The sequence below is a fragment of the Gopherus evgoodei genome, chromosome 3, assembly GCF_007399415.2.
Source record: "Gopherus evgoodei ecotype Sinaloan lineage chromosome 3, rGopEvg1_v1.p, whole genome shotgun sequence".
NCBI classification, from domain to species: Eukaryota; Metazoa; Chordata; order Testudines; family Testudinidae; genus Gopherus; species Gopherus evgoodei.
The window spans coordinates 186,533,126-186,559,967 of NC_044324.1; the positions used below are offsets into that span (position 1 = coordinate 186,533,126).

Below are 26,842 nucleotides of genomic sequence, written 5' to 3' on the forward strand. Positions count from 1 at the left end.
TTGTTGAGAAAACACTGCATAAACCACCCTGTCTTCTTTACCATGGATTATTATCACTGCTAGAATTCCGACAATAGTCTTGACAAATACACCTCTACCCCGATATAATGCGACCCGATATAACACGAATTTGGATACAACTCGGCAAAGCAGTGGCTCCGGGAGTGGGGGGGGGGGGGGCGGGGAGGGAGGAGAGAGACGGGGAGTGGGGGAGAGGGAAATCTGCGCAGATCAGCAGATCAAAGCAAGTTCAATATAACTCGGTTTTCACCTATAACATGATAAGATTTTTTGGCTCCCGAGGACAGTGTTACATAGGGTAGATGTGTAGTCTTAATTTAAAATTTAAAAAATAGTACTAACTGGCTATTTGGACTAAGCCCATAAAGGACTGAGTATTTGTTGATATCTGAACAGCTTTACAATTTTTCACAATACTTACTTTAATTCTACTTTAAAAATAAAAGGATAAATGTTTCTTTGTTACAAGAAAATTAAAAATTAAACAGTATAGTAATGACGTAATGTAAAAAACAGTAACCATCTCTTTGGCTCTTATGGTAGAGAGGATGGAGCTGGATATGGGATATATTTTAATCTATATTTTAATAGGATGACAATTTTAAAAGGTCATCAAGTACTCAAAGCTTGTATCCACATAATTCATGCCACATTTTAAGAGTTCCACTCCTTTTATTCTGTAAGAAAAACAAGAATCTTTTGCAGAAAAGATGAAATCTAGCAAATAAGAGTCACATTATTACATAAGGACTGAGTCTGCCACACTTTCTCCACGCAGAGTAATCCCTTACTCCAACACTAGTCCTACCGAAATCAAAAGAAAAATTATGTATTCTGCATTTAGGAAACCGTGGAAAACTGCAATTACATCTAGGCCAGAGACAGGCAAACTACAGCAGCCCGCAGGACTGTCCTGCCCGCCCGGAAGCCCCCGGCCCCTCCCCTGCCAATCCTCCCACCCCCTGCAGCCCTCAGCTCACCGTGCTGGCTGCGCAGTGTCATAGCTGGCTTTGGTCAGGCAGCACAGCTCAGGGATGAAAACGGGTGCCATAGCACAGCCTCCCACACAATAGGGGGACCCCGGGCCCAGCACTCACACAGCTCAGGACTAGGGCAAACCCCTCATGGGGGAAGGGGCGTGCACTGCAGGGGCAGGGGAGCAGGCAGGCAGTGTGGGTGGCGGGAGCATGGAGAATGCAGCCAGAGGACTCAGGAGGAGCACCGGGCAGCCGCACAGCCGGCCGGAGAGAACGGCACTTTGAGGGGAAACCGCCGCGTCTCTCTGGCTGCATGGTTGCCCCTGCTCCTCCTGAGGTCCTCCGCCCATGTTCGCAGGGCCACCTTCCAAAAGGACAGGGGGGGGGATGGGAGGGAGTCCAAGGGGGGGCGGTTAGGGGCAGGGGGTCCTTGGAGGGGGGGCTGGATGGGGTGGGGTCCCAGGGGGCAGTCAGGGGCACGGGGTCCAGGAGGGGGCAATCAGGGCACAAGGAGCGGGAGGGTTAGATGGGTCAGAGATTCTGAGGAGGGGCAGCCAGGGGGCAGGAAGTGGGAGGGGGTGGATGGGTGGAGGCAGGCTGTTTGGGGAGGCAACAGCCTTCCCTACCTGGCCTTCCATACCATTTCACAACCCCGATGTGGCACTCAGCCAAAAAGTTTGCCGACCCGATCTAGGCATGAAATATACAAATATTTTTATTTATTTTAGAATGATATAATCAGGATTACTTAGAATAGGTATTAAAGGTGGCGAAAACTTGGACAAGAGTAATTAAATTTCCAACTTCAGAAAAGGACATGAACTGCAGGCCATTATTAGTAGGCACGGTTTCAACAACAGAAATGAACATGTAAGAGGTCAGAAAAATAGTTAATAAAACAGGCATAAAAAACAGACCTACCGTGAAGCCAAAGATAACAAAACCAAGCAATATCTAAGAGTAATTTCTCTCTCCATTTTCACTCATACTGCCATTCTTCCACTCTAACATGGCCAGCGCTCCATGACAAAGGGAGAGGAGGACTGAATCAGAGAGCTCTTCAGTACAGAGGCACTCACAGCTGCTCACAAACCACTCTGGTACACTAGCACATTTCACTGAGCGGAGGAGCAAGTCACTGACCTGCAAAAGCAAAATCAATGAATGCCAATCTTATTGATTAATTACAAATAAAACATTAAAGTACCTAGTAATTGGTAGTAGTAAATATATATAGCTTCAGTTTAAGAGAAGAAGCATACTTACCAAACAAGGTAACTTTTCAAACAGGCTCAAAACATAGTCTTAGTAAAGAGAATGACAGCCAATCCTGAGGTAGTCTGAACAGTAGGCAAGAGACCTTCTTTATGATGGAGGGGGGGGAGAAAACAAACAAAAAAAACATTCTTCATTGTACAATGCTTGCTCTATTTGATAGAAATTATTAGAACTGTAAATATGCTATTTTATTTTTCAACAGAACATACAATTATTTACATAGCCTGCATCACCGCAGTATCTGAGTTCCTTGTAAGTATTAATGAACTTATATTGAAAATACTCACGTGAAGTAGGAAAATATTATCCCCACAGTATATATGGGGGGAAAATAGCCATTAAGCAACTTGCCCAAAGTCACAAAGGAAGTCTGGCAGAATCTGCTATGCTCATGTTATATTTTTGAACCCAGTTATACTTTTGGCCTACACAACATTCCTTGGCAATGAGTTCCACAGGTTGACCATGTGTTGTGTGAAGAAGTACTCTCTTTTGTTTTAAAATTGAGGCCTATTAATTTCACTCAGTAACCCCTTCTTGTGTTACACGAAGGAGTAAATAACACTTCCTTATTCACTTTCTCACACCATTCACAATTTTATAGACCTCTATCATATCCCCTCTTAGTCGACTCTTTTTGAGACTGAAAAATCCTAGTCTTTTTAATCTCTCCTCATATGGAAGCTGTTCCATACCCTTTATCATTTCTGTTTTCATTCACTATATCTTTTCCAACTCCAATATATGATTTTTGAGATGGGGTGACCAGAACTACACACAGTGTTCAAGGTTTGGGTGTACCAAGTATTTACACAGTGGCATTATGATATTTTCTGTCGTATTAGCTATCCTTTTTCTAATGGGTTCTAACATTGTGTTAGCTTTTTTGACTGCCACTGCACATTGAGCAGATGTTTTCAGAGAACTATCCACAATAACTACAAGATCTCTTTCTTGATTGGTAAAAGCTAATTTAGATCCCATCATTTTATATGCATAATTGCAATTATGTTTTTCAATGTGCACTACTTTGCATTTATCAACACTGGGCAACAAAATGACAGATGAAATTCAATCACTTAGTTTTGTGAGATCTCTTTGTAACTCTTCTCAGTCTGCTTTGGATTTAACTAACTTGCATAATTCTGTATCGTCTGCAAATTTTGCCACCTGTTTACCCTTCTTCCATATCACTTATTGAATACGTTGAACAGCACTGGTCCCACTGCAGATCCTTGGGGGACACCACTATTTACCTCTCTCCACTTTCAGAACTGACCGTTTACTCCTACCCTCTGTTTCCTGTCTTTTAATCAGTTATGGATCCATGAGAGAACCTTCCCTCCTATCCCACGAAAGCTTACTTTGTTTAAGAGCCTTTAGTGAGGGACCTTCTCAAAGGTTTCCTGAAAATCCAAGTACATTATATCCACTGGATCACCCTTGTTCTCAAGTTTGTTGAAAGAAAGAATCAAAGAATTCTCTCAGAGAATTCTAATAGATTGGGGAGACATGATTTCCCTTTACAAAAGCCATGTTGATGCTTCCCCAACAAATTGTGTTCATCTATGTGTTCAATAATTCTATTCTTTACTATAGTTTCAACCAATTTCTGGATACTGAAATTAGGCTTACTAGCCTGTAATTGCCAGGATCACCTAGGGAGACTTTTTTAAAAATGGTTTCACATTAGCCACCCTCCAGGCATCTGGCACAGAACCTGAACTAAATGATAGGTTACCTACCACAATTAGTAGTTCTGCGACATTGGTATCTGTGCTTCTGATAGCACAACCCTGTACTTATTTGGTACAAATTTTTTGCACACATAAAAGTTTGGCAATGCTCACCGAAACCTATTTGTTAAAGTTTGAAAGATAACAGAAATGCCACTCACTCATCAAAAATATTTATTCACTATAATTGAATAATTATTCACTTTTCTCCCTCTGTACATTCTGCTCATTCTAAATTGATGATAGCAGTATGATTGGGAATTTAGTAAGCTACCAGAATCAGTACAATGCTCAGTGGCTTAGACTGATGGAGGACAAGTCCAAAAGACAAGTTTTTCCAACAAAGAAATATTTCAGTTTCTTACTAAGAACAAACTTTATAATATTTAAAAACTGCTGATACTTACCATTCATTAAAAAGTTTGTGAAGCTCTTCAGTAAACCACACATACTTTGCCAAACAAGAGAACCAGGTTTCCTCCAAAGACTTCCCTGAAAATTTTCTTGTACTTTCTGTAGTAGCATCATTGAAACTTTAATGGCCATCAATAAATCATGCATCAGTCGAGTTTCAACAATACTATTTCCACTAAGCTTTCTGAAAAGGAAAAAAAACAAACAAAGTCAACTCAAATTTGTATTTCCCCCATGCAAATATTTTGCCAAAGTTACAGAAAAGGAAGTTTTTTTTACTTTGTTCTATCCACTGAGTATATTATAAAAATAAAACAGGAAAGCTATGTCCAAGGCATTTTCACTTTAAAAAAAAAACAAAACAACTCATTGCAAGCTGATTAAACAAATGCATAACTTTGTGGACAAATCTCGTCAGTCTTCACATTGTTACAATCAATAATATTAATCATGAAACAGCCACAAACATGTTGTGATCATTTTTTAACAAACCTGGAACAAGGAAAGTCAAGTGGAATACTAAAAACTTAACACGGAAAAGATTTTATTCAGTCCTTGCTATACAAGCTAAGGTCCCATTCTCATTAATATGAAGAAAAGAATGGAACATAAAATAGTGATGCACTGTCCCAGGTTTCCAAAGAAACCCTTCATTATGATGGAACTTGGGTTTCACCTTTTCAGTATTACATGAGTAAGTTAACAGGACAAACTCCTCTCTACTCTTTCAGTATCTTTTCCTCTTCTATTATTAATTATGAAAATATAGCATTCAGAGGTCTATTAGACGGGCCTCCTACCAACCTCCCCATTTAGGTGTGTACACAATAGCATGCAATGGAGTCTAGGGTATTCTCAGTTCCAGAGTGCTACTGGTTATAAGAGACATACACCACTACATGCACAATTCAACTGTAAATGCACAAAGCACATACAAGGCCCACCTTTGTCGGCTGAATTCCAATTTCAGTATAGGTGTAACAGAGAAGGGAGTTGACACAGTGCTTAATCCCTTTCACTGTCTTTAGGAAAGCAAGATCCTCCAACCCAAAGTGCAACTCTTAAACAACTTATTGGGCTGAATCTACCAGATGCAAGGTTATAGAGAAATCAGCAGCTTCAATGGTAGTCTGTGTTTAAAATGGACAAATTCTATTACAGGGGTAGGCAACCTATGGCACGGGTACCAAAGGCAGCACGCAAGGTGATTTTTAGTGGCACTCACACTGCCCGGGTCCTGGCCACTGGTCCGGGGGGCTCTGCATTTTAATTTAGTTTTAAATGAAACTTCTTAAACATTTTTAAAACCTTATTTATTTTTCATACAACATAATTCAGTTCTAATTATAGACTTATAGAAAGAGACCTTCTAAAAATGTTAAAATGTATTACTGGCACACAAAACCTTAATCAGAGTGAATAAATGACGAGTCGGCACAACCACTTCTGAAAGGCTTGCCGACCCCTGTTTTATTACGTCCTTTTTAGGTTCCTGGGTAAATTCCAATGACAACCACTTCACTAAACAGTTAATCACATGGGTAATGGAAGACCACATTATAGTTTTGTTCATGAACTACACAGTTCAGATCCAATTTTGTAATGAAGGAAGTACCCACAACTTATAGGTCTCCCTTAAGATTAGCAGCTACAACACAGTCCACTCTCTATGCCTCTTATGCTGACACATCCTGGTTTTCATCCCGCCTTCCTCTACATTCCAGCATGCACCAGGATGGGATACGAAACTCCCTATCCCTTTTTTTTTTTAATAGCATAGTACTGCACATATCAACTTTATCACTATGGCATTTACATCATTAATGGATTTATTGTCACCAGAATGAATATTCATAGTCAACTGTATCTTCCACAAAGAGTGGATCTGAAATAGCTAAATACATTCAACATTTAATTTCACTTGCCTGTTTTCCTCCTGTATTTCAAGGACAGACTTCTGCAGAAACTGAAGAACTATTAAAAATAAATTATAGTAAGAAATTATTTAGTTTAAAAACAGACTGAGCTGCAAATATGAATTGATCCCATATGTGTGCGTGCAGGGTTCGTGCAAGGACAGAAAAATTATTTGCCAAATGGAAGCAACATTACAACAGTACATATTAATCAAGTTTGAACTTCAGTATAGTCTCATAGGAGTAGTATTCAAAGGAAGTGGAAAAAATCCATTACAAAAATTGTACAATTCCCCTGGGCTGTGCAACCTTAAGTTACGCTGAGAAAGTCGATAAAGAGATGGTTCCAAAATAAGGACTGGCAGCTTGCTGGAGGAAAAGAACTCACACACACACACAAGCTTTGCTCATGCAGCTTTGCAACAGCCTGGGGCAGGAGTGGCCAACCTGAGCCTGAGAAAGAGCCAGAATTTACCAATGTGCACTGCCAAAGAGCCACAGTAAGACATCAGCAGCTCCCCATAAGCTCCCCCCAACCCCTAGTGTCTCCCACCCACCAGCAGCACTGTCCATCAGCACCTAACCCTCCATTCCTGCCCCTCTTGCCCACCACTATCAGCTGTTTTGTGATGTGCAGAAGACTCAGGGTGGGGGAAGGAGGAGGAGCAAGCGCATGGCAGATGCAGGGGAAGGGGCAGGGGCCTCGGAGGAAGGAGTGGAGTGGGGCCAGTGCCTGAGGCAGAGCCAGGGGTTGAGCAGTGAGCACCCTGTAGCACATTGGAAAGTTGGCCCCTATAGCTCCAGCTCCAGCCCCGGAGTTGGTGCCTATACAAGGAGCCACATATTAACCTCTGAAGAGCCGCATATGGCTCCAGAGCCACAGGTTGGCCACCCCTGGCCTGGGATCTTTGAATTTTGTCTGAACAAAGACCTAATTTTCCAATATATCAAGTTGCCATTAACCTATGGTCTAGAAACGGACTCTAATAAATGATACAGTAATTAACTATGCTCTTGGTAGATCAAATTATTCATCGCTGCCAGCTCCTGGTTCTTTCTCTTTGGTCAGCAGAGGCTGGTAACGGTTCACAGATATCACACCCAACCTCAGGTTGGGGAAGTGTGAGAGAGAATGCCTCATGTCACTCAATACCAACTCCTTCTCTGAAAAGGTTCCACTGAGATCTGTTCATTCAGAACAGCAATAAATGCAACTAAGGGAATTGAAGATGAAAGATAAAAAGTCCTGGAAAAACAGACGAATCTACCAAGTTCCAGTTACAATGGAGAAGAATATCTTCATGCAATTTTTTCCATTTTCTAGCATGCCTACTAAGAAGAGCTGTTCAAAAATTATTTATATTGTCTTCACATTTAGTTTTGTTGAATGGGAGTTTCATAAAGGAGTAAGAGTGGGGCTTATGCATATTTAAAATGTCATGCCTGCCTTAAGCTAATCTCAAGAAAACATAAGCAAACAAAAAGGTTACATTTATTGTATCTGTTATAGAAATAGCATGACCTTACCTTCTTTGAATAAATTGTTAATACTTGCTTTGCCTATGGGGGGGAAAAATATGTATGTTAATAAGTATGTGTTAGAAGCAATCATTTACTTTACAATCATCTCAATCAGACCAAGACCACTATAAACAATACCAAGTTCCAAATCACAACTGAATAAGTTAAAAATATGAAAGATAATATTGCATATGATCATACCTAGGCTAAAGTTTTCCATACAGGAAGCAAGATTGTCCATTACTTTTCGGTACAAGCATAAGTCTGTAGTTTTTAGTTCTTCTTTAAGACAACGAACAAAACTGTGCACTGCTTCAGTCATAAGTTGTTCAGGAAGGCCATTTAGTGAACTACAATAGAAAGAGAACAATCAATTATTTCAAGCAGATATTAAAAAGCATCCACAATATCAAAGTTGCCAAACTGGTGAAAAACTTGGACCTCAGTGCTGCAACTGGATCCGTGTAAGCCTGTATTGAGCACCCATGACGTGAATGGGGTTTTGTGTAGGTGCAAGGACGTACCCATGCAGATCTGATTACAGGACCAGAGTTCAAGGCATTTTACAACATTGAAAAAAATAAACATAAATGAATGCAAGTATAAAGGTATTTGGTAGAAACAAGTCTCAGATACATTACTCTAAGACACGAGACATTTTTAATTACAGCCAGAAGTACGAAGTTTGTTTTTAAAAAATTAGCTTCTCCCAAGCCACTGCTAGTCCTGAGGGAATTTGGTACCAAAAAATAAAATTTGCAGAATTTTTAATTTGTCAATAAATAAATGTGGCTCCAGCATGGTAGTGGGGAACACAGGCCCCTGGCAGCATTGGAGTGGGAGATCACTCTGACGCCCCCACCTTCCCCGGTACAGGGACTCGGCAGTGGGGCTCCACCTGACCCTAATACACTGCTAGGGCTGGGCCTGCCCCAGAAACTCCCCAGGGCCCTGCCCTCCTGCACCAGGTATGTGTGGGCAGTCTCAGTCCAGCAGGATCAAAGTGTGGAGGGGCTTAGTGTGGGGGGATCCAGTTGTGGAGTGAGTGTGGAGTGAGAGGTTTCTGTGTTGGGCAATCTGGATGTGGGCAGCTCAGTGGGAGATCTCCATGCACAGAGGTTCATTGGGGGTTCTGGGTGCAGGGACAATGGGACTCTGCAGGGGATCCAGGTGAAGATGGGTGGGGCTCAGTGGGGGGGCTCCGGCTGCTGGAGAAGTGGGGCTTGATGGGGTGGGGGTCCAGGTGTAGTTCCCTGGGGATCAGTGGAGGGGTCTGGGTGTGAGGGGCTCAGAGGGGTCCAGGTATAGAGGGGTAGGGCTTGTCAGGGTGAGAGTTTAATGGGCCTGCTTAACAGGTGAGCCCCAGCTGCTGCTGAGCAAATACCGCATGCCAGGCTCCCGCTTCCCCCTGCAATTGCCCTGTCCTCTTTTCTTCTCCATCCCTCTCCCCTCACTCCCACATTCCCCTCCCTCTGACGTTCCACCCCCATTTTCAGCAGGGAAGCACAGGAATTCTGCTGTTGGGGGGTGCATTTTCTAAGGGTGAACAGCCACACAAAATCTCCCCAGAAGTACTCTGGGCTAACTGCTTCTTCATCTTTTCCATCACTCATCTTTTCATTTTCTCCCATGCTGCCCCTTTGACTTTCAGCAGCTTCCCTTGCCTCATCTCTTCTAATCTCGTAACATGCCCCCCCTCCCCCCCCCAAAAAAAAAGAGAGAATTCTCAGACAAACATTTATCACATGAAATTCTCCAGGGATTATCACTGCAAGATTTAGACTGCTTCAATACCTCATGCTTGTCATCCAATGTATCATCTGTTAAAGTAGACTGCCATTCTTAGGGCAAGGAGCTACTTATGTATATGACACCAAGCCCTCACTCACACTCCAAATACAACCAACATTATTTCAGCATTTAATTGTCCCCTAAATCAGTAGATTGTAAGAGTTACTTTTCATACATAAGGAGGGAAAGCATAGAAGATGGGACAGTATTTTTGGTGCAAGCTATTTGGATAACTCATAGGAAATCAAACTAGTCAGGATTTCTCCCCCAAACATTTTATTTAGTGTATAGACTGAACACTAAGCAAATTTACTTCTCAGACTTTGAAATGAACAAGGAAACAATAGTATCCACAGTATTAATCTTAAAAGTGTATTTACATTAGATTAAATGAGATTATAGTAAAAGCGTATTTAGAGTCTGGTCCTGTAGTCATTACTCAGGGAAAAATCCTGACTGGAATAAATAGCAATTTCCCCTGATTAAAGGCTGCAGGATCAGACCTTTTATCACATTTCCACAGTTTAACTGCAAGACTCTTCAGTGAGATAACACATTGATAATGAGGGAATTCAAAGAACAAAGAACATTAGAACGGCCATACTGGGTTAGACGAAGGTCCATTCAGCCCATTATCCTGTCCTGCCAATGCCAGCTGCCCCAGAGGGAATGAACAGAACAGGTAATCATCAAATGATCCACTCCCTGTTGCTCATTCCTGCTGGAGAAAAATACAGAGATATCCCCCTATATACCCATTCTTTACCTATAACAGAATTCTACATTGTGTCAAATTAATAAATTTGACATCATCAAATAAGCTCTTTTAGAGCACTGGGCATTTCTTTTGACATTTAGTCCTCAGAGCCATAAAACAAACCTCAGTGCAAAACAGAAGAGCTATTAACTTTGGGCTAAGGGAAAGGGACTTTGATCCACCACCTCTTTCTTGGAAAAAGGGAAATGAAAGAGAAGGAGCAATGAATATGCAGCACCTAACTATGCTTTTCTGAAACATCCATAACTATGAAGTGCTTCAGCAAAGGGGCTTCCATGTGGTCTTTTCTTTCTGCATTTTGAGAACAGACAACAGGGAGGTAGACCTAAGGCCCTTCTCCTGTTCACTTATGTTGCGAATATCTTATTAGAAGTAAATGCTGCTTAAGCAGTATTTATTTGTACTGGGTCCTCTCTACCACTGTTACTGCAATGCTACATGGGGATTTAATTTACTGAAGCACCAGGAAATCAGCCCTCCACTCAGATATCTCTGCATCCAAATCACTAGGGATTCCCATCCTTACAGCTCCCCTAGGATTCAAGTTGGGATGCTACATCTCCTGCCCAATCTTCTTTCCTGCTTCCCACCCGAGAAGACGACTTCTTGGATTCTCCACCAGGTCAAACTCATGGAGGATCCTGACTTCCCTGTCCTTTTCCCATGGGATGGAACAATCGAACCTTTCATCTGTCCCCACATAATGCATTTGGACTGCTCATCGCAATAACTTATTTATTGAGTGCCATTCATCCTATTTCTGGTTTTTCTTTGCTGTTATATTGTTCGGGGGGAGGAGGCATGTAAAAAAGGTAAAGAGAGTCCAGCTCCCAATACAGATTTTAAAAAAGTTAAAATATTTGGGGACTCAAAGTATTTCTCAGGTAAATTTTGAAAGCAAAGAAGACAGCAAGATTAATCTTGGCTTTACATTTAATGTCCAAAACAAAAACAAATGAAACCAGCAAACTCTTAAACCACAACATAGAAATAAATAAAAAGAGCTAACAATGGCCTAGAAAAGGTAGCAAATACCACTGGAGCAGAAGTGATGATGGTGAGACACCACCAGAAGAGGGTGCAATAACTAACAGAGCTGATCCCCAGGACATCCAGCAGGGGGCACTGCAGTGGTGAGTCCCAGCACCTTACATGCTGGAATCCAGGATACTGTACTAAACACAAATGTATTTAATATCTGCCAGCCTTTCTACTTCACCTCTGACTGGACAATAGTTGATTGTTCTGCAATTTGATTTTTTTATATTAATTTTGTTTAATTGCACAAGGTTTCATTAGAATATAGAGCTATTAGATTTAGCCCTTCACCCCTTTTCTAACTCAGAATTCAAATTAAACACACAGCATAATATTTTGTTTCTATGACAATGACCTATTTAACTTTATTAATTTAAACCTATTAAAATATTTTATTTAATATGACACATTCTAATTTAATTTTGAAAGTAGAGCATATATGCATGTCAGCTTTTCCACTATGAACCCTTATTTATTGGGGTTTATAATAGCCAAAAAAATTCCTTCCTATCTTAAATCTGGCACATAGTTCCTCACAACGGAAAAGAGTGGTTTTTAAAGCAACATGAACCAAATGACTTTCAGTGATATGCTTTTGTAGAAAACAAAAAGTTCGTTCTTTTTTAAATTAAAATCTATTTGTTGCTGTATCCAAACCAAAAAAGTCATTTTAAAATGACATTTGGAAAGCATTTAATGAATTATATACACACAAAGGGTAAAACTAGTCCTAAATTCTTTAATCTGAACTACTGCTTTTGGATATAGCCACTATATTAAAGGAATTACCGTATATACTCATTCATAAGCCAAATGTAAAATAGTGAGGCATCAAAGAGCGGGGATCAGCTTATAAATGGGTCTACACCAAAATGTGATGATTTTAAATTCTATGGAATCATTGAATTGAATAACTAATACCTTGTCATTTTGTTTACCTGGAGTATCTGCAGACATGGAGCCCCTTGTCTCCCTGTGGCCGCGATTCACCATTCCCAGCCAATGGGAGCTGCGGGAAGTGGCTCCCGTTGGTTAGGAATGGCAAACCGTGGACACTGGGAGCCAAGGGCTCCATGCCTCTGAACTCCAGGAAAACAAAACGTCCAGGCCGCTAGAGGCTTACCCTAATGGGCAAGGAGCCAAAGTTTGCCAATCCCTGAAATACAGGGTCAGCTTATGAAAGGTCATATCGTTTTTGCTCTTTTTACCTAACCATCTTGGGGGGTCGGCTTATAAACAAACACACTAAATTACCTTGGATTCCTTTTTTAATAGTATTTACTTAACTTTCCTTAACGTTTTAAAAATTACTCCAAACCAAGACTCTGCAGTATTTGTTCATTCTCCTAGGACAGTATGAATAAAATCCGGGGTGGATTAAAACTAAGTAGAGCCTGGATATGGCTATATCAACATTTAACAGGCCTCTAAAAAACAGTGAGGTGCCTCTGTGTAAGTTCTTCCCCAACCTCCCACACCACCTACCCCAGAACTCCTTGAGATTTCAACCCCCCAGCAGACTTCTACTCCCCATGACTCCTTGGGATTCTTGTTTCCTTCTATCCCTTCAGTAGAACCAAAAATGAAATCCTGATTCCAATTAAGTCAATAGGTGTTTTGGCAGGATTTCACCCATGGTTTTTCCACTAAGTCACTCCTGCACCAATTCCAAATCTCAAGCATCATATCTTAATCTACAGATCACCAGCAATAATGAGACCCAACCTACCCTATATAAGGACCGAAGGATCAGGTCCACACAGCTACAGAATTAGGATCAGATGCTGCACAAAAATGTGTGGAGTTGAATTTCTGTGCTTGCATGACCCTAGGTCCTCCATCACACATTTCATCACAAAATCAAAGCCTCAGGCTCTAATTCTGCAACTAGGTGCAGGCACACAAGTTCCCATGCCACACAGGCTCCCAATGACTTCAAGTCAATGGAGTTTTGTGCAGCTACAAGAGGGGCACCAGCACAGAATACATTGCACAACTGACGCTTTATATTCTATGCTAGAGCACAGATAATTTCTTACTGCTTATGTTTTGGAGTGTATGAAATTAAAACACTTAAATACAGGATCCCAAACCACAAACATATTAAAGGTGTAAAATTAATGAAAACCATGCAACAGCACCTCTACAATACCGAAGCATAAGCATGTGACACCATAGCCGCTAACATAACAAAATTCTTTGTACCCAGATGGAACACAAACACAAAGATTCATCTTTGACTGTGGAAATAAGTTTTATTTTCTACTCAAATGTCATTTTGAAGTTATATTTTAATACAGTTTATAGTACCCACATGTATGTTGCTTCTTTATGTTTCACATTCTACCATTTCTACTCATGGAGTATTCCTTCAGACCATAAATCAAATAATTTATCTACTCAAATAAATCATATTTATCAACCAACATAAATCTATCATTTCTACAGAAGCCAGCTAATTTTAAGGCAGAAAGGACAACCCATATCCTTATTACAATAATAATGAACGTCAGTACTGGAACTATAATACAATAAAGTACTTGAAAGTTAAGTGAAATATTCTGTGGCAGCAGATGTTCCTACTTAGCTAAAATTCTACTATTTCTGAAAAACAAAAAAGGGTTTTTATTTACTATCCAATTAATTACCTTGCCAACACCTTTTTCAAGGGATTCTTTGCGCCCAGTGAAAAATACATCACTCCAATAATATCCAAACAGCATTTAATCATGGGGCTACATGCAGAGTTTCTATCCATCTTCTTCAATAATGTCACAATCTGTGAACAACAAATTAAAAACCATACAGAGTTTAAACTTTTATGTACTCATACACAAAAGAAATGAAATTCTCCTTTACCTAAAATTTAAAAGAATTTACTTCACAAGTTTCTTTTTCTGCCATCAAATTTCAACTGTCAGAATAAAGGTTCAAAATTTTTTCCTGTTCTGTAATTTTTTCTGCTGGCAGACACCTCGCAGTGTCTGATTTCAGAGGCACTGAGCACCTCCAGCTCCCACTGAAGTCTATGAGCATTTCTGAAAAATCAGACTAAACTTTTATAACATATGGAGAAATACTGACTGCTCTTTTAAATTGGTTCTAATAATGTTTAAAATGTACAAGACAAGTGTACATTAAAAATAGCTCTTGCTATCTGGTGCCTAGAAAATTCTCAGGTATCATGATAAATTAGCAGTTACAATTTACCATTAATTAATATTAGCAAAGATTTACCTGTTTCATAGAGTAGATTTGATGGATACCATCAGACAGCTGTACACAGTGCAACAGCAGAGAAGCCAGATTTTGGTCTTCAGCATCTGCAAATGCTACATTTTATTTGGGAAAAAAAGCTCTCTTTAATTGGGAACCACATAATAAATAGTAAATTGATTTTCTGAACCAGTAAACAATTCATAATTATATCATATTTGTAACATATCACTATTGTCTTATCCTTCCCCCTACACTTAATCTGTCGCTTTCTCAAGCCTTTCATTATCATAACCATACTTAGCACTTATAAGAATATATTACATGTTGAATACATTGTATTGACCTTAACCTTTGGCCTAGTTCTTCACAGAGCAAAAACGACTGCACTTATATGAAAATAGTAGATAAACATTAAAGCCAGAATCAGCCTATTATTCTGCAAAATAATCTGTGGATAGAAGAATGTACTCTTACATGTACTTTTACCGAACATAAGGAGGTGATCCTGAAAACACACTCACACATGCACAAATTTCATATTCATGTAAGTTTTTTAAGAAAATGAACAACCATACCGAAAAAGGGAAAATCCATGCTAAATGGGAAGTTCAGCTAGATAAAACCCAACGCAAAGAAAAAAAGCAAAAGGAAACAGAAAAGCCTGTTCAGACCTCATTTTTAAAAAGTCACTTGGAGTGACTCAGAAAAGGGCCAACTGCAGAGCTTCTAAGATTAGAGTATGTAGGCATCAACCCTGCAAAAGGGAATTGCATAGACCACAGCACTTGGCCTCTTCTCTGTGCTGGGTCAGGGACACAGTGCCAAATACAGGAGAAAACATTCATCTCGGACTAATTCTGGTGGGCTGCTGGTTCCCAGTGTCCCTATGGCCAACAGCATGTCATGTCCTACACAAGAGTTTTGGAGACGACAAGAAGCAGCAGCCCAGGACTTGTAATGAATGATAAAATTTTTGGAAGTGATATTAAACCACATGCTTTAGGGCACAAGCCACTAACAAGGCAGTCATTTGAACTCTGGCTGGAGACCTACACTGCAATTTTACAGCCTCACAGCCTGAGCCCTGCGAGCCCCAGTCAGCTGACACAGGTCAGCTGCGAATGTTGAACTACACTATAGACATACCCTAAGATCAGGATGGAATTTATTGTCAGAAGCAGATCATCCCATATTTGATTAATGTGGTGTTTTTAACCTTCCTTAGAAGCATCTGCTTTTGGCCACTACTGCAGAAAAGATATTAGACTACATGGACCTCAGATCCATGTGTTAATTCCTATGTTCCTAATTGTAAGATACAAAGTCAAAATTCTCAATAATATAAACATATTTGTCTTTATTACTAATTCCTTTTACAAAGACTACTGAAAAGTTGTATCACACTTGATCACCAAACATACAACATTCTAAAAGTATCTGAACTAAAAGTATCAAACTGTGCTTGGAAAATCCAAGAATCATGAGAAATACATGAATGCCTTATTTTGCAGTTATTTAAAGTCTCTTATGTGTTTTTCTACTTAGGAACCCTCTGCATCTTTATCATAGTCCTAAAAGGGCCATTCATACTTTAAAGTATCTATTCATACCTATGAGTAACAGCCAAGATATATATATTTTTTTTAAATAGAGATATCTTATCTCCTAGAACTGGTAGGGACCTTGAAAAAGTCATCAAGACCAGCCCCCTGCCTTCACTAGCAGGACCAAGTACTGATTTTGCCCCAGATACCTATGTGACCCACTCAAGGACTGAACTTACAGCCCTGGGTTTAGCAGGCCAATGCTCAAACCACTGAGCTATCCCTCCTCCCTCAGAAGGAGGATGGACTAGGACTCCATTGAAGCCAGTCAAGCTAAAAATCCTTTTCTTTTCTTTAATTATTCTTAGGGACAAAGCATTTAAAAAAATAAAAAACATCAATTTTAGTAGGTATTCAGGTAATTCTACAAACAGACAAATTACACAAATTAATTTAGGGAAAAAATAATACTTACATCGAAGTGTTTCAAGCTCTTGGCACTCAAGAACGAATGCATCAACTTGAATTTCTTTCTTCTTCTTCAAAACCATTTTTGTATGATTAAAATGTAACCTATTTTTTAAAAAAGTTTTAAACTTTAGGACCTGCTGAAAATACTGTTTCAAAGCATAATTAATTCACAGACAGTTTCATTTTTAGCTATTAACACTGATCTTCATATTTTCCCTAAAATACTTTGTTCCATTCCATTTTAACTTCCACAATCTTTTTACAGGAAATGTGGTAAATTCACTGCTGTTTCATTTTGTCACTTTTAAGCACTTCAAGTTTTTCATCTAAAATTCACTGAGGATTCATGACACAAAATAGAAGACAAAAAACCACAGCACAGGCCATGTCTATACTACCACTTAGGTCAGCAAAACTTATGTCGCTCAAAGATATGAAAAAACACCCCCCCCGAGCAACGTAAGTTTTGCCCAGATAAGTGATACTAAGCTCCTCCCGCCGACATAGCTACCGTCACTCGTTGCAAGTGGTTTAATTATGTTGACAGGAGAACTCTCTCCCAACAGGATAGAGCGGCTACACGAGAGATCTTACAGTGGCGCAGCTGCATTAGTACAGCTGTGCCGCTGTAAGATCTCTAGTGTAGATATAGCCATGGTCTCAAAACCAGTGGATGAAAGATAGGCACTCTATAGCAATTTATACTGCACTCATCACCATGGTACCTGAGAACTGTAAGCCCTTGGAGGGCAGTTGGGCCATGTAATAGTGGCAGAAAACAATGATTAAAAATTGTTGGGAGAACAAGAATTAAAGAGTTAAATTTGAGCTGGCCAAGGTCCTATCTCACTTAATGCTTAAGGCCAGCCTGACCTGTATAAATGGGATATTGAATCCATCAGGCAAGGTCTTTTAGAGATCTACTAGTGTAGAGATGTCTGGGTTTCTAATAAAGAGGGTTAAATAACAAATAAGGGACTTTTCACCAGTACTAAAAAGATGTTTTAAAAACCAATTACATGTTATCTGATGCAAAACTTTAAGAATTGGGATGTGCATGTGATTGTAAATGGGGCCCAGAGTCTTTCAGTTCGAGGTTAACAATTCAAAGTTTAGTTTAGGTTGATAATGACCAGAAAGCATCACCATCCAAAGGTTGCTTGATAGTTTATGTGAAATGAGATGGTAGTTTCAGCGTAGCTCATGGTGAACAGTCACTCACTTCACAAGAACTACCAGACTTTAACCCCCAAAACGATTATAACATGTAAGCAAACAAAACTGGTGAGTAACTTCTCTTGCCGCCAGAGTTACAACCACATCCACAAAGGGACTTAGGTGCCTAAATCTCAGATTTAAGAACTACTATGATCAACAAAATCCTCACTCACTTGGTTTCTGCCTAATCCTGTAGGTGCATAAAGTCACTTGACATCTATGTTTTCACTGTAAAAATCCCCTATGTGCCTAAGCAGCTGCCTTTGGGCATTCTACAGCTGCTTCAGGCAGGCATCTGGAAGCCTATCACATGCCTAAGCCCCAGCATGAGCCTCAACTCTGGGAAAGAAAAAAGGGAGGCTGCCACCTCCTTCTCTGTCTAATCTTTAGCCTATTGGTTAGGGTACCTATCTGGCATGAGAGAGACCCCAGTTCAATTCCCCCTTTGAATAGGGATTTTCTAGCTCTCAGATGATTGCTTCAGCCACTGAACTAAGGAATATTCTGATGTGGGTGTCTCACTCTACTTTAATTAAATCCTTAAATATTAATTGGGGCACAGAGAGTGAGAATCACTCTACAGTCCAGTGGCTAGAGCATTCACCTGCAAAGCGGGAGACCCCTGTTCAAAATTTTTCTTCTCATTAGCTAGATAATCTATCACATCCCAGTTGAGTACCCTAGCCACCAAACTAAGTTTTATAAAGGAGGCTTCTTCTTCCCCCACCTAGTTGTTTTGTGTTGAGTGAGAATGGCACCTGGCTAACAAGAAACAGCTTAGCCACCTGCCTCCAGGACAACCTGAGAAGGGAAGGGCAGCCAGCACATCCCTCACCCCATGCCAGTTCCCCCATTGGCCTGGAGCAGCGAACCCAGCCAGTGAGAGCCATGATAGGCCAAATCTGAAGACACGGCCATTAAACAAAACAGCCTGGCCCGCCAGGGACTTTCCCTGAACAAACGGCAGACCGGCTTTGAGAACCACTGCCCTCTGCAATGAACAGGGAGAGAGAAGCACTTTAGCATGTGATCCACAAAAGCCAGCATGCATGGTGTGGAGCTGCCTAAGCGAGCCAATGGGAGATGCCTACAAGTGAGGCATGTGCTAAGTGCCATCCCTCTCACAGAGATTGTCCTGAGTCCAGGCTGCAGGAAGGTGTCTATCTTTGCTGGAGTCACTCAGTTTAGGCACCTAAGACATTTCTTGTGGGAATGACTTAGGTACCTGCCTCACTACACAAAAAAATGGCCAGAGGAGGAGGAAGTGATGGGACAAGAGAGAATGGAAATAACAAGAATAATGCTATTATCTAGTGATTAGGGAACCAATTTGGGAGGTAGGGGACCCGCTTCAAACCTCTTGCTCCAATCACTCATCATTTATCCACAGTGGAACAGCTTCAAAAGGAGACACTGAGAGAGCCTCATATCAAAATATCTCATAGCTCAATGCTTAAAACACTCTCCTGAGGGATAGGAGACCCCTGTTCAAATCCTTGCTCCCTTTCTGGAAGAGGGGAGAATTGAACCTGGGTCTTCTACAACCCAAGCAAGTGCTCTATCCACCAGACTAAATATTACAAGGTAGGTGGCCCCACCAGCACCTCCAACCAGATTCGGAATAGGACCTGATTCAGTAGGCATGTTTGAAGGCCACCTACTGGATCAGGCCCTACATGCAACTTAGGTGGCTGAATGTCTATCTTCCCATTTTCTGAATCACTCTGGGATTAGATGGGAAACAGACATCCAGATGCCGGCAGCAGAGGGCACAGCCCAGGCTCTAAAACTTAGGTGTCTCAGGGATTTTTACAGTGCAAAGCTGGTTCACAGTGAGTTTTGGCACCTACAGGGTTATGCAGCAGCCATTTAGGACTGCACTAGTGCCATACACAGGGACTTAGATGCCTAACTCTGGACTTTAGGCACCTAAGTTGTTTTGTGGATTGCACCCTTAGGCAATCTGAGCTGAGAGAAAGGTTATCAGTAAAACTGCAAGACTTACTGTTTGTAAAACACTATGAGAACTACTGATGAAAAATGCCATAAGTGCTTTGTATTATTTAAAACAAAAAAAACAAAAAAAACCAACTGTTTCCTTTCAAAGTTAGGTTTTCTGTATCCCATTTACTTTTCAGCTGTTAGCTGGCCAGATGTAAGTCCCAGGTTGTACCAGTTTCCATTCTCCAGTAGATCAGCGACCACTTTAATACTTTATCTACACCAGGAATTTCAGACTCCATCATTCACCACTAGTGCAATTCCAGGTGATCACCATGGTTAGATGACACAGTGGCAAAAGTGCCTTGGTGTCCACAGCCTATACTATTGATGCCACCAGCAGAAAACTATACTATCCTACTTATCATATCATAATCACTGCCAGTGCGGACTACTAAACTAGATACAACCTCTTATGGTACCCTAGCAGTTTTTGAGGTGAATAATTTGTGGAGAAAGAAAACATGACTTGGGACAGGAAGAGTCTCCTCCCAGAGAAGAGACTGATTTTATTTATATTAAATGCATAATATTAGTGCAAATCTATGCAAGTGAAAGAGAAAAAGATCATGATTGGAGGACTTAAGTAACTCAGCCAGAGGTTATGGGTCTATTACAGGAGTGGATGGGTGACGTTCTGTGGCCCACAAAGTGCAGGAGGTCAGACTTGTTTATCATGAATGGTCCCTTCTGACCTTAAAGTCTATGAGAGCCCAAACCTACTTTTAGGAAGTAACTTTAGGACTGTAATATTTATTTTAAAAAAATTATTAAAGCTAATGTTTAAAATCAGTTTTACACAAGTTAAGTACTGTACATCTGAGGTCAGGCTTGAGTTATGAGAGGTACTACACGTTCACAGCACCTTTCATTTAAGCATCTTGAAATTACCTACAATACCAATTTTAGAGATGAGGAAACTGAAACACATAGTGGAGAGCTAAATTTTCATTTGGCCTCAAGATGTACTCTGACATGCATACTCACCTAGTTGTGCCCAAAGGTGAGATTATTTCTTACGCAGTCAAATGCCTCAGAGACCATATAGATAAAGATCTGGCCCTAAGCCAGTGGTCCCCAATGCGGTGCCCATGGGTGCCATGGCCCCCATTGGGGCATTTATGCGTGCCCACCTAGTGCCCAGCAGGGCAGAGAAGCCATGGCCTCGCACCTGCCGGGGACCGAGAACTCCGGGGCCCACAGGCTGTGGGGACCAGTGCTCTCTGTTCCTGGCAGGTGCACGGCTGCAGCTTCTCTCCGGCTTCTCCGGGGCTGCAGGCAGCGGGCGCCGGCGTTCTCTGTCCCTGGAAAGCACAGGGCCGCAGCTTAAGCTAGAGAGAAGCTGCGGCCCCGTGCCTTCCGGGGGGGGACAGAGAACTCCGGGGCTGCAGGCGCCAGTGTTCTCTGTCCCCAACAGGTACGAGGCCCGCCTAGTGCCCAGCAGGGGACAGAAACCGGGGCCTCGCGCCTGCTGGGGACAGAGTACCCCGGGGCTCTAGGCTGCGGGCACTGGTGTTCTCTGTCCCCAGCACGCACCGGAGCGCAGCTTCTCTCTGGCTTCGGAGCCAGAGAGAAGCCGGGGCCGCACCTCTACCAGGGACAAAGAACTCCGAGGCTGCAGGCGCCGGTGTTCTCGGTTCCTGTTAGGTGTGGGGCTGTGGCTTAAGCCAGAGAGAAGCCTCAGCCCAGGACCGGCACTAGGGTTTTGAGCGCCCTAGGCGGACGGCAATTTCGCCACCCCGCGCGCTGGTCCCGTGGCTCCGGTGGAGCTGCCGCAGTGGTATCTGCGGGAGGTCCACCGGAGCTGCGCGAGCAGCCAACTGTCCGCAGGCACAACTGCGGCAGCCCCACGGGAGCTGCCTGCCACCCCCTCCGGACACCCTCGACCGCCGACTGCCGCAGCGGCGCCCTGACCCAGGGTCAGTGCACCTCCGTGGCAGCCGGCAGCCCAGGGTTTCCCTGGGCCAGGGGACCCCCACCCCTAGGCTGCCGGCTGCCAGGCCGGCGCCCTGACCCAGGGGACCCCCTGGGCTGCCGGCTGCCGCGGAGGCGCCCTGACCCAGGGGACCCCCTGGGCTGCCGGCTGCCGCGGAGGCGCCCTGACCCAGGGGACCCCCTGGGCTGCCGGCTGCCGCGGAGGCGCCCTGACCCAGGGGACCCCCTGGGCTGCCGGCTGCCGCGGCGGCGCCCTGACCCAGGGGACCCCCTGGGATGCCGGCTGCCACGGCGGCGCCCTGACCCAGGGGACCCCCTGGGATGCCAGACTCCCTCTCTGTTCCAGCAGCAGCAGATGCTCAACCATTTAAAAAAAAATTGGGAGGCGCTTTTTGGCGCCCTCAAATCTCAGCACCCTAGGCAACTGCCTAGTCCGCCTAAATGGTTGCACCGGCCTTGCCTCAGCCCCACGCCTGCTGGGGACAGAGAACTCTGGGGCTGCAGGTTTCATTCTATATTAAAGTAAGAATAATGAACATATTTGGACCAGCAGTTCAACAATGTTTTACTTTTTTAAAATAAATAAGATGAAAACTGTTTATGATATTTATTTTGTAAAAACTCCTTAATTTTTCTTACAGGTAGATAAAAAAGAGCAAATTCACATTGTAAGGTGAAAGAGTAAATTGCCGAATAATTTAATTAATATCTTTTACATGTAAAATTACCCTTTTATCTTATGGATTCATATATTATGTAACATTAAACATGATGTTTTTCATATTATTTAACATACAAACACAAAATAAACCTTGAAAAATTGTTGGCGCCCACCACACTCTTCTGAAAACATGAATGTGCTACTGGCCACAAAAAAGTTGGGGACCACTCCCCTAAGCAAACAGGTCAAGATAAATAAATGACAACATGGAAGAGGACCCAGGAATCTAGTAGTCTAGTCCTTTGCTCTTCACTTACAAGGTACAGCTTCCAGTCACGCTGAAGGCAAGGGCATGAAATGCAAGAGCACCAGGGAATTAACACTCCTTCTTCCCATCACCAGAAAAACTGGGCAGGACTTGTGCCCCCAACCCCACTCACTGTGGCATTTACCCCCCTTCTCCACATCACTAGGGAAAGGGGCTGGACCTGTGACCCCCACACCCCTTGGGGCATTTACCCCCCTTCTCCACATCACTAGGGAAAGGAGCTGGACCTGTGACTCCCATCCTCTGGGGCATTTACCCTCCTTCTCCCCAAAACCAAAGAAAGGGGCTAGACTTGTGACTCCACATCCCTGGGGCATTTATCCCCCCATCACCAGAGAAAGGGACAGGACCTGCGCCTCCCACCCCCCTGGCGCATTTACCCCCATCACCTGCGCCCCCCAGCACGTGGGGTTTCACTGAGAAGCTCCCGCTTACCCGAGGGGGACACTGGCTCTGCACCCAGCCTCTGCTGCCGCCTTCTGGCCACCCACCCACACTGCCTCCGCCCCCCGGCGGGGCTCGATCATGTTCCGGCCGGGCCACGTGTTGTCTCTGCTGAGGAAGGGGCGGGAGCTCCCGGCCCGGAGCGGGAGAGGGCGGGGCCGGGACGCGGAACCAAACCGCGGCAGCTGTGAGTGACGCATGCTGGCCCTCCGGCTGTCGGTACAGGGACTGACTGACAGATCCCGCTCGCCAATTACAACACACACACTGCTCCCTGGCCTCCAGGAGAGGCGGGGCTTGGAGCCCTTCCGTTAGCAGGATGAGCTCTGAAGCTAAGCGGTGCTGCTAAGGGACACTACGTGGGTGGGAGAACTGTCAATGAAGTGTGCTGAGGGCTTGTCTATGCAGGAAACTTGTGGTGCACTTACCCCCATGGTATCTGAGACCCGTATGCCCTTGGAGGGCAGTTGCCCCTTTGCCAGCTAGATCTTTAGACTAAAAGTTCCTCAGTCTCAAAATCAGTGGATGAAAGCTAGGAAGAATATAGAAGGGTAAGTGCCTGAGCAGCACTTAGCTTGTGACTGTTCAGGAAGCAGAATAAGCTATATCTGTAAAACTATATTGGGTTAACAAAAAAAAAATCACCCTAAATAGTTACATAGCTTTTCTAGTATGGCCCACGGCTTAGTGGGGTCAATGGTATGGCGTGCCATGCAGTGGTGGTACTGCGCACTGCTATAGGCAGATGGTGTCATTTTTAGAGTTTGATATAAAAATCCATTCCTGGTTGCTGCAGTAGTAAAAATTGGCTCTGAATTTCATTCACAGAATCCAGGCATCAGACACTTGGGCCCATGACTTGGAACAGCTCTGTTAGAATTTCACCTCCTGGTCTCTGTCTTCCCAGGATCCACTAGGCAGCGGAAGATATTGGTTTGTTCCAAAACCTAGGTTTCATTTGAAAATCCTCCATGTGACATTTCCATTAAAATTACTTGTATTATTTTTCCATACAAGTTGAGGTTTTCCAATTGCAATGTGAGTGTAAATTCAGTTGGTGCAATTTAGGCAGCCAGTTTTGAATATTTGACCCTTCTGTAATATCACTGCAATTGCAATCAGCACTGACACACATTAGAGCAATCGCTCTCTACCTTTCCAGACTACTGTACCCCTTTCAGGAGTCTGATTTGTGTTGCATACCCCCAAATTTCACCTCACTTAAAAATTACTTGCTTACAAAATCAGACATAAAAATACAAAAGTGCCACAGTATGCTGTTATTAAAACATTGCTTAGTTTCTCATTTCTCGTAGAATTATAAATCAATTGGAATATAAATATTGTACTTACATTTCAATGTATAGTATATAGAGCCGTATAAACAAGTCACTGTATGAAATTTTAGTTTGTATTGACTTCACTAGTGTTTTTTATGTATCCTATTGTAAAACTAGGCAAATATCTGGATGAGTTAATGTACCCCCTGGAAGACCTCTGCATATCCCCAGGGGTACGCATACTCTTGGTAGAGCACCCTCTTTAGACTGAACGGGCTACTAAGAACATGCTCTCTGTAGGGTCTTCACTATGCATGATGACTAAACTATGTTTTATACTGATGCTTTTAAGTATTGTTAGAGTACTCACAACAATGGATTGGTACTTAAATAGAAATCATATAAGTTAGAATGTTATCTCTTTCTCCAGGCCAAATTCCATTGTGGGTAGTTCTGAAGCCTACTGTAACTGAACCACACTCCTGAATTTCAATTGGATATGGCACTCATCACTTCCGACTTTAGGTTGTCATGTAGCATTGCTGTATGCAACAGTTACTTAGGTTTTGCCTCAAAGGTGATTGCATTTCACTACAATGAAGTGATCCCCATCAGTAGAAAATCATTGCTCAGCACTTTTTGCCAGATAGATCCTTAGACTGAAAGTTCCTCATATTGGGTTTTCAGTCTGTTTTGTATATTGTGAAGTGCCATATAAAAATACAGTAGCACTTTGTCTGAAAACTGCCCTCCAATTGCACAAGTTTACTTTATGCCTGACCCACAAAATTGGAGGTGTTCACCACCAAACAAATAGCACTCTGCTTGTCATCTTGTCACCTGAACACCTCTTTATAAAACTGTAAAACTAATAAAACAAAATGAAAGTTGATTCTGCTTTAGCTAGCTAAGTAGAAGCTACTTTGCTGTGCAAACATTCCCTATTAAAGCGTCAAATGGGATGGATTTTGTTAAATTGCAACTCCTGTACATTGTGTCTTGCACCGTTTCCCACACCCACACAGTAACTGGGACCCAATAACACTTAACAGAACATCAAATGAGGATGATCTTTCCTCTTTCCAGTCAATGATTTACAGCGGATGAGGGTCCTTTCTCCAAACAGATATAAGCAGCCTTATGTTTGCTGCAGTCCTTACACAGGTGAAATTCTCATTGAAAACTGCATCATTGACACTTGACATTGGACACTGTCAATGTGAAGGACTATGGAGTAATATAAAATAATTCCTGTTTTCTGGAGCCCTCATAAAAATAACATCCCAGTGAGGAAAACTAATTATATTTGAACTCTGTGTCAAAGTCATTGGTTTATCTGTTCTTATCACCTACCAGTAATTTTCTCTAGGGGCCTAATTCTAAGTCCAGTGAAGTCAATGGTAGTCTTTCCCTAGACTTCAACAAACTTTGGATTAAGCTCTAAAACTGAAGTTTAATTTCTATAGAGTCTTCTGATCTCTAACAGATTGGCCTGAGGGAAAAATAATATTTTTCTCCTGTTGTAATTTATCTATACGTTCATCTCTGGGAGATTGACACAATCACCTTGGTACCTTATGCTCTATGTCGCAGTTTTCTCTCTTCCAAAATGAGACTCTTCTGTCTCCAGCTTCTAAGGCTTTTTGTATGTTACAGAATTTTGTCAGCAAAATGTACCTTCTTTGGCAGCAAAACAGTGGAGGTGTACACACTGCAATGGCACTTTTGGTGACAAAACACTTCAGTTTTGGCAACAAAATAAAATCACCTCTACAAGAGAGGGTTTTTTGCAGCAACGTTTTAGCAACAAAGTGCCAGTGTAAACACCATGCTTAGTTCTGTCACTGTAAATGGTCTCCAGGAGATGTTCCGCAATGCCCATCCTGACCTCTGTGGTCAGCAGTTCAAACTTCTCTGCTCTGCAGCCCAGTAAACAACCACCACCACCCCTTTAAAGGCTTGTGAATTTTTGAAATTCCATTTCTTGTTTGCTCAGCATGGAGAACTCACATCACATCTTCCTAGCTGACCATGGTGGCTCCAATGGCAAGCGGTCTCCAACTTGGACCAATGCAGAGCTGTTGGATCTGCTTAGTATTTGGGGAGAGAAGGCTGTTGAGTTCCAGCCACGCTCCAGCTGTAGAAATTTTGATACCTACGGGCAGATTTCTTGTGGCTTATCTGAAAATGGGTACGATCGGGACGCAGTGCAGTGCAGAGCAAAGATAAAGGAGCTGAGGAAAGCATACCAGAAGGCAAGGGAGGCAAACT

General features: G+C 42.4%; 1 protein-coding gene across 1 annotated transcript in view; it reads right to left on the reverse strand.

The window, feature by feature from the left end:
* THADA (THADA armadillo repeat containing) overlaps positions 1–23,435 on the reverse strand; it is a 334,882-nt gene extending 311,447 nt beyond the window's left edge. The window contains 12 exon segments of the mRNA XM_030557656.1: positions 1,920–1,963; positions 1,965–2,141; positions 2,265–2,291; positions 2,294–2,361; positions 4,420–4,610; positions 6,352–6,400; positions 7,870–7,902; positions 8,065–8,213; positions 14,119–14,249; positions 14,708–14,802; positions 16,709–16,806; positions 23,283–23,435. Of these exon segments, the coding sequence (XP_030413516.1) occupies positions 1,920–1,963; positions 1,965–2,141; positions 2,265–2,291; positions 2,294–2,361; positions 4,420–4,610; positions 6,352–6,400; positions 7,870–7,902; positions 8,065–8,213; positions 14,119–14,249; positions 14,708–14,802; positions 16,709–16,806; positions 23,283–23,374 (1,154 nt within the window). The 5' untranslated portion in view covers positions 23,375–23,435.
* Positions 23,436–26,842: the final 3,407 nt, after the last annotated feature.